The 7,848-nt window shown below is 37.4% G+C and overlaps 1 protein-coding gene across 1 annotated transcript; it reads right to left on the reverse strand.

The window, feature by feature from the left end:
* Window positions 1-1,027: 1,027 nt before the first annotated feature.
* On the reverse strand, window positions 1,028-7,418 carry sh2d4ba (SH2 domain containing 4Ba; the record flags this gene model as incomplete). The annotated part of the gene is made up of 6 exons (XM_079856381.1): window positions 7,356-7,418; window positions 5,541-5,758; window positions 4,337-4,496; window positions 3,970-4,117; window positions 1,723-1,861; window positions 1,028-1,326 (listed from the first exon to the last, which is right to left on the reverse strand). The coding sequence occupies exons 2-6, from the start codon at window positions 5,713-5,715 to the stop codon at window positions 1,028-1,030; spliced, it is 921 nt and encodes a 306-aa protein (XP_079712507.1). The 5' UTR covers window positions 5,716-5,758; window positions 7,356-7,418.
* Window positions 7,419-7,848: the final 430 nt, after the last annotated feature.

Below are 7,848 nucleotides of genomic sequence, written 5' to 3' on the forward strand. Positions count from 1 at the left end.
TGTGTCATTACAAGTGCACAGGTCATGTGAGTGATTCCTTTGGAGTGAACGCGGGTCAATCTGACTGCAGTAGATGTGAAAGATATGAATAAAAATGATGTTTATTCAGCCAGCGCACATACCTGTATTTACATCCTGTTTTCGGTCGAAGTCCATAGTAATCGATTGTCGAGTTCACGCGCATGATCATAGGTACTAAACCAAAGCGTGAACTCGACAATCGATTACTATGGACTTCGACCGAAAAACAGGATGTAAATACAGGTATGTGCGCTGGCTGAATAAACATCATTTTTATTCATATCTTTCACATCTACTGCAGTCAGATTGACCCGCGTTCACTCCGAAGGAATCACTCACATGACCTGTGCACTTGTAATGACACATCAAGGATGTTAAGAGGCTAAAAGCAGGTTTAAAACTTGCCCCATTGAAGTCAACAGGGTGCAAATTTTAAAAAGAGGATAACACGGTGTAGGCAACACCGATTTTTGTCGTTGTTCTCTGTATTGACAGCACTCCAAATGTACAAAAAAAATGAGCTCAATGTTAAAATTGACCGGAGTTCTCCTTTAATATGGTGCATAAACCTTTGAAAAGACAGCTTAATCCAGCCTAAGATGGTTTGCTGGTCTCCCAGCCAGCCTAAAAAGGCCAGGTTTTGGCAGAGCAGCTGAACCAGCTGAGCACCATCTTGGCCAGCTAGACTTGCTTAAACCAGCTTGGCTGGTCTGAAGTGTTTCTTTGGTAGGGAAGTGTTGCACACACATGTATGGATGCCCATTATATTGGTACCATAACGGTTGTTGTATGATATTAGACATTTTTTACAGTTTGATATCAGTTTATTATAAATAATATAATACTGTTAAATGTAATCTTTAACAAATCTCAAAATAAATAAAATAATGCTGTACATTATCATTTTTAATGCCTAATTTCACTTTTTAGTATTTAAAATGAATGTCCTTAAAGTATAGTATAATTTATATTTAATGTAACATACTGTTATTTCTCTACAGAATGGTTACCTGTCCATTAGTGGTTGTGTTGTGGTTGTACTATGCCTGCGGCTTTGTCTCCGGCGGTACAAAGGAGGTTCTGCACGTTGAATGCCGGGCCTGGGTTTGACTTCATTGCTTGAGACAGGACTAGCAGATGGTTCAATGAAAGTACTGTGTCTCCGGTGGGATTGTTTCTGGAAGTGGCCACTCAGGCCAGCTACGTGGCCTTTCTCTATGGCCCGTAGTGATTGACGCTTATACTCATCTCTTGCCCAGCGAGCCTTCCTTGTCATCTCCTCATCAGCTGCTTTGGAGCGACGTACTAAAGAGGATGAAGAACAGACAGGACAGATATATTGGATACAAAATCCAGCTTTTATAATCCTGGTAAGTGTGCTTTGAAACATGGTAGATGGTTTCTAGCTGGTCTAAGGTAAGCAACAAACTAGCTAATAGTTGGTTTTACCAAATGAGACATGGTAGCTTATTTATTTAACATATTTTAACTTAATTACCAGGTAGAAACCAGCTACTATGTTACAAAACAGTCTATCTATCAGTCTATCTTTTTTTTCTTTTTCACATTTACACAACAGGCTGAAGCTTAGAGAGGTAAAGAGATTCAAATTTTGTAGATGTTGAGAAGAAACATAAATAATAAACAGAAAAAGGGTTTGACAGATGAAAATGCATATGAAGAAATACCATCTTCACTCACATTGTTCCTCCCACTCTTTGTCACGTTGTTCTTTTTTTTTTTGTTCATGCTCAAGGGACATATATAGCTCCTTTGCTCTTTTTTCCTCTGCACGTCGTATCTCCTCCTCTTCCCTCTGCCTCTCCTCTTCCTCTTGTTTCTGTGTGAGAGTAATATAGATAGTTTTTTTGTGAGACAGAGAGAGAGAGTGTGTTGTCAAATCATATGCACCTCAGTCCTTACTTAGCCTCAGTATGTGTTGTTCTAAGTCTTGCAGCACTAATGAATTAGCACCAGTGGCTCATTAGCTGTGTTGAAATGGAAATCATTTGGTTGAATAATTAATCCTTGAGGACATTATAACATGTGGAGCATGGTTGTTTGAGATACTTAAGCTGTGTAATTATTGACATAAGGTAATTACCAATGAGGCGTTATCGGAAAACAGACACCCCTTGACTAGACCACTAGAGTCCAAAAACTTGAGTGCAGTTAACATTGTTCATTCTGTTTAGTACAGAGTTTTTTTTCTTTGAGTTTGTTGACATAGTTACTCTATATTAAAGTGCTTTTTCATATAGCTGAAGCACATCTAACTAAAAGCTAGACAACTACCCTTTTCTTTTTACTTTTCTCCACTTTTCTGTCGTGCCTCGACAGTCTTTTAAAGGATTTCTTAAGGAGTATTGTGAGAGAAACACTTCAAAGTTTAATGACTCAGCACTTTCCAGTAAGAGGGATGATATGAGGGCTATGATAAATGAGCTCTTTAATATTTGACAAGTTTCTTTAGAAGGTCTCATTACCAGGCCACAAATCAAGGATAACCATCAAGGCCTCTTTGGGAATCTGCAGTGTAATAATTTGAAAAATGGTCGTGCCTCCACCTTTGTCTGCCCCGACTCCTCCTACGTTCTTCCGTTTTCTTTTTCTTCCTCTTTGAAAAGATAATGCAATCAGTGCAACTTCTGTATAACCAATCTTGCAGTATTAAAGATGCCTTTAGGATGTAATCTTCTATTTAAAATTAATTGACTTCTCCCCTCACTTTCTTGCAGCCAAACAATTTCTCGTTCTTACTAAGTTGACATGCTTTTTGGCTTGTAGAATGATCAAGCATCTACATTTTGGGTCAATGACATCATCTTATTACATCTCATTTATACAATAGGCAGGCATTTGATGATATCAAATTTTCCTATTACGACAATGGCCATTGCATTATAACGGTATAAAGTACTATCACGATATAAGTTGCAAAAAAGTTGTCATTCTAATACAAATTTAATTATTCTTTTCTTATAACAAAAAGAGCTCTGAACATTATATACAATAAAACAATACATATGTACAAATGTATAAAGTAAACAAATGCACTCTTAAAAATAAAGGTTCTTTATTGGCATCGATGTTAACACAATGAAGAACCTTTAACAAAAACAGAACCTTTTCAAAGCACTATAGTGGAAAAAAAAATCTTTAGATTATTAGAATGTAAGAAAAACATTATTTTAAGTACTGTTCACTGAAAGGTTCTCTCGCACCGCGGTGAAAAACACCCTTTGGAACCTTTATTTTTAAGAGTACAGATTAAAGTGCAAAAGACTTATAAAGATCAACAGGCAACATTTTCATTTTCCTAAGCACTCTTATTTGTCATTGACCCTTTTACACTATAACACGACTTCTACTTTTCACAACGTCAACCAAAAACAGCCTCAGCTCTGTGTAATACATTTTCTGTTTCATTTAGCCCTTTAAAGTGGGAAGCAACTAAGACTAACATGACAAACAAAAGTACATACATGGACTGTTCTGGAGAACTAGAAAAGCACTCAGCCCTAGTTTTTGTTGTTGATGCAGCAAGTTGCCCTCCTGTTGGTTTCAGATTGAGTATTGATTGCCTGGTTGTTTTCCTCATTGTTCTCTGTCTTTCAAAGGGAGATACAGAGAATAGAAGTACAGAGGGCCAACCTCTGCAGTCGTTCCACACACTTACCTAAATAATTTACAGAGAGATTGGTGGAAAACAACATCCACCAAACGAATGTTGGGCCCTAAAGGTGTACATCAGTGCAGGTCTCCTACAAGTAATTGATCACTTGGATTGTTTTGTGACTCCCACTGCTAAGTTAGTCCCCTGACTCTCTAGCAGATAGTTTGGATCCTTGTGGAACGCTGGCAACCATTTTCGTCTTGCCGAAGCCAATTGGTGCATTCTCATTTTGCAGCACAGTTAGAAGTTTGAGGGGTTTGTTGATCAATCACCTTTAGTTTTTCTCGTATACCTTCCTCTTCCTGTTTGGCTGCCTTTCTGTCCTCGGCTTCTTCCTTCCACTTTCCTGCAACTAAACGTGCTTTTTCCTTTGCAATGGCACCTCTGAACTTTTGCTTTATTTCTTCTTCTTTTTTCCGCCTTGGAAAAAGCCAAAAAATTAGGTGCAAAATCTTTTTCAGAATCATTGCTGTATAAACAAAATAAACCTTATGTTTTCATGTTGCATCCTGAAGCATGATGCCTAATTGCTAAATATCTACTGCAAAAGATTTTGTTTTATGTTTTCTTTGGACATGAAATCAGTTTCTAATCTAGTCAAAAGATACAGACAAACATGCAATTGCTCACAATCCTCACCACAGCTCCTGGGCTTCTAGCTGAGCCTGTCGCCTGGCTCTCTCCTCCATCAGCTCTTTGACAATCACCTCGTATGGTTTGTCTCCAGGGGCGTCCCCCATAACCCAGACCCACACCTCACCATCTTTGCCCTGCAGCCACTGAACACTCTTCCTGTTTTCTGGAAACAGCGATAAAGGCAGATGTGAAAACCAGCCGAGATGAACTCTTTCAAAAGACAGTTCAGCCAAAGATGAAAATGCTGTTGATCAATGTTATATGTAAATCTGTTTATATGATAAAAAAGACTCTCTTTATATGAAAAACAGGTGTCATTTCAGAAGACTTGATTAAACTGCTTGATTTATATAATATACGGTTATAGGATATACGGTTGTGTGGACTTTCAAAGGATGGATAATGATGAAAAAATGATGTATTAATAATATTTTCATTTGTGTTCCGAAGAAGAATGGAAGTCATATCGGATTTCAAAACAACATTTTCATTTTTGGGTGAAATAACCCTTTAACCAAAGATTTTTTGTGCTGACTGCCTCGCTGCCTATGGCCTACAGAGGCAGCTGACTTCTAGGCACCATCCTAACAATCATAGAACTTCACAAGTGACAGATCTGCAACACTTTACATAGGCAGCAACACACAAATAAAGGAGATTTGATGCAAAGTTGATTTCAGAGTTTGCTAATACATTTCACATAAAAATATTGTAGAAAAGAATAAAGTAAAATAAAATAAAATAAAAAGATTTTGGGCCATGTCACAGTACAAACTGAAATTGCCTTTTCCACTAAGGATATGAAGACAAAGTATATTGAAAACAAACTGATGATATTATGAAATATGATCAAATATAACAAAACTATCCACCTGTTAAGTTGTGAGGTAGTGAATACTGTTTTCGGTCCAAACCTCTACTCCATTTCAATTGAGAATAGCACACATTCAAGATAAGCTTTAAAACCAGGACTCAGGACTGTCCCGGACACCAGTGTTTTAACGATTCATAAAAAATGCATCACTGTAACTGAAATTTCGTTATGTATATAGATTAGAATCACAATTTTTCAGTACAGCACACCCTGAGTGTATATTAGCACCGTTCTTTGTTTGTTTTTGGGATCTGATAGAGTGTTTGGACCCGGAAACGTCAAACTTAATCTGATTCCGTATAGGGCTACGAAAGATTTCCTTGCCGGACCCACCGTCTCTCTCTTTGGTCAGGGGACTTTCCCAGCTTCCCTCTTTGCTCTCACACTCCGTCCATCGTCGCACCTGCTCCTGACGTATTTTGTAGAAAAGAATATGCCTCTGCTCCTCATTAAGTTCAGCCAGAAGCTCTGGATCTACAAACATGTCTCTCAAGATCTGTTGCATCATTCTGAACTGCCAGAATCTCCTCTCCAGGAACACGCTGGGAGAACTGCCAGATATATTTGCAGAAGAATTCTTTGAGTCAAACAAGGTGAAGCGTTAACTACCATATCAGCATGCTTGCCTGGAACAGCCTGCAACGTTTTACACCTATAAAACGTAACTGATTCTTCAACAGCAAATGCCCTGAGACAGTAACACAGTTCCCACTTTATTTATATTGACTTTTATGTGTTAGGCAAGGTTGGTTTTAGAAGAATTTCTTGGGTAGTTGTGGCAAAACATTTTGGAGGTTGTATACAGAATACAAGTCACAAATATACTGTTCAAAAGTTTGGAATCACTATAAAATTTTATAAAATTAAATCGATCCTAATGAAAGTAAAGACATTTAAAATGATAGCTGATGACTCTTTCTATATGCACATTGTGATTTTGCAGAATTAGAGACATTCCTGAAACAACATATTTTCTTTATCCTGGAACAACATTCCTGTATGAAAATTTAATCCTAACTATTTCCTTGCACGTTTTTGAGTTAGACACATTTTAGGGTCAAAACATTTTGTTGATTGTGGAACAACATTCCTGTCCAAAAATGTTGTCCTAAACCTAACCCTACCCATAAGTTATCTCTAAAATCAGTGGGAAATGATAGGAGAATAACATAACACTGATGTAGAAGCACCTTGGTTGTAAGCCTAAACTTGACATAAGCTGTAAACGTGTCCCTCAAATATGATTAGTTGATTTTACCATCATTTACCATCCAGTTCTTTCGCATATTCTACCCTTTTATTTTTATTTGTCAGTGTCAGATGTTGTATTTTCTCTAAAAGGCCCATAGCTCAGAGTCTTCTCTTCACTAATGCAGATAAAGCTGGTCTGCAGAATGTCTGTTCAATGAGGCTGCCAGCTGAGCTCCAGTCAGGGGTCTCTTTCTCAAATTAGAGAGTCTGATGTGCTTGTCCTCTTGTTGATGTGCATCTGGGCCATTCTCTTCTTGTTCTATTCTGCTTTGATCCAGTTTGTATATTGATATATAAGAGCCTTCCTCTCTTAAAATAATAGACTACAATTTTTTTAACCATTTTTAAATTTGACATGACTTGCAAGAAATGCAAATGTACTTAAACAGCTGAAAAAGACACCAAAAAAAAGAAAAGAAAACCCACACACAGGTGCTGCAACAATGTAAAATATGTGAAAAATAAGGTGTATTTTGAACATTCGATGAATTCAATATAAATAAATTAATTTTAAGTTGTATATGTATAAACTGTAATAAATGCTTTAAAAGTAATATTGACATATATAAAATTGTAAAACATTACCACTTTTTACTGTTTTCGATTAATTGAAAATAACATACCAGTTTCCTTCAAATACATAAATATGTCTTAGTGATTCAAAACTTTTGAACAGTAGTGTATTTTTAAGGAACTCATTCCACACTGTATTATTTTAATTGTTCAATATCAGAACACAAGGATCTCACACTATTAGAATACAAGCACCCCCAAAATGAATACAAGTTTGCCTCATGTTATAAACTCTTAACAGAAAATTCAATAGCTAGAATTCATCAACACTCTGCTGTCTGTGTTCCTAGGTCACTCTTTTTCTACATTATTCATCTTACTGACCTGCTTTGGCTCCTTCAGATCCCTCTGTGTCCTGCCAGCATGGAGCCTCTCGCTGTGTCATTGAAGAGTCGAGCACAACCAGGTGATTGCTAATGAATACAGCGGTGCAGTACTGTGTCCCATCAGATCCATGATGAGGGTTTGTATGGTTGCATCTATGTTGTGACGGGTCTCTGTTATGATGTGTGCACTGAAGGTCAGAAGTTTCCCACAGGTGAATGGACAAGGGCTGTTGTCAACCTATAATGCAACTAGATCTCCCTCGCTCGCTTTCTTTTGGTCTCACCTCGGTACACAAAGACACACACACACACACACACCCAGAGAGCGAGAGAGAGATACTGCTAATGTAATTAGAAACCTCTCTGTTGTCCTATCTAGGGTTCATCTGAGCCCATTGCTCTCTTCATTAAGTCTGTCCTCCTGTGGTACAATGCTAATGCTTTTGCAAGAGAGAATTGAATTAATCTTTAAGCTATTAAAGCAAATTTAA

Source organism: Squalius cephalus (assembly GCF_949319135.1).
Source record: "Squalius cephalus genome assembly, chromosome: 21".
NCBI lineage: Eukaryota > Metazoa > Chordata > Actinopteri > Cypriniformes > Leuciscidae > Squalius > Squalius cephalus.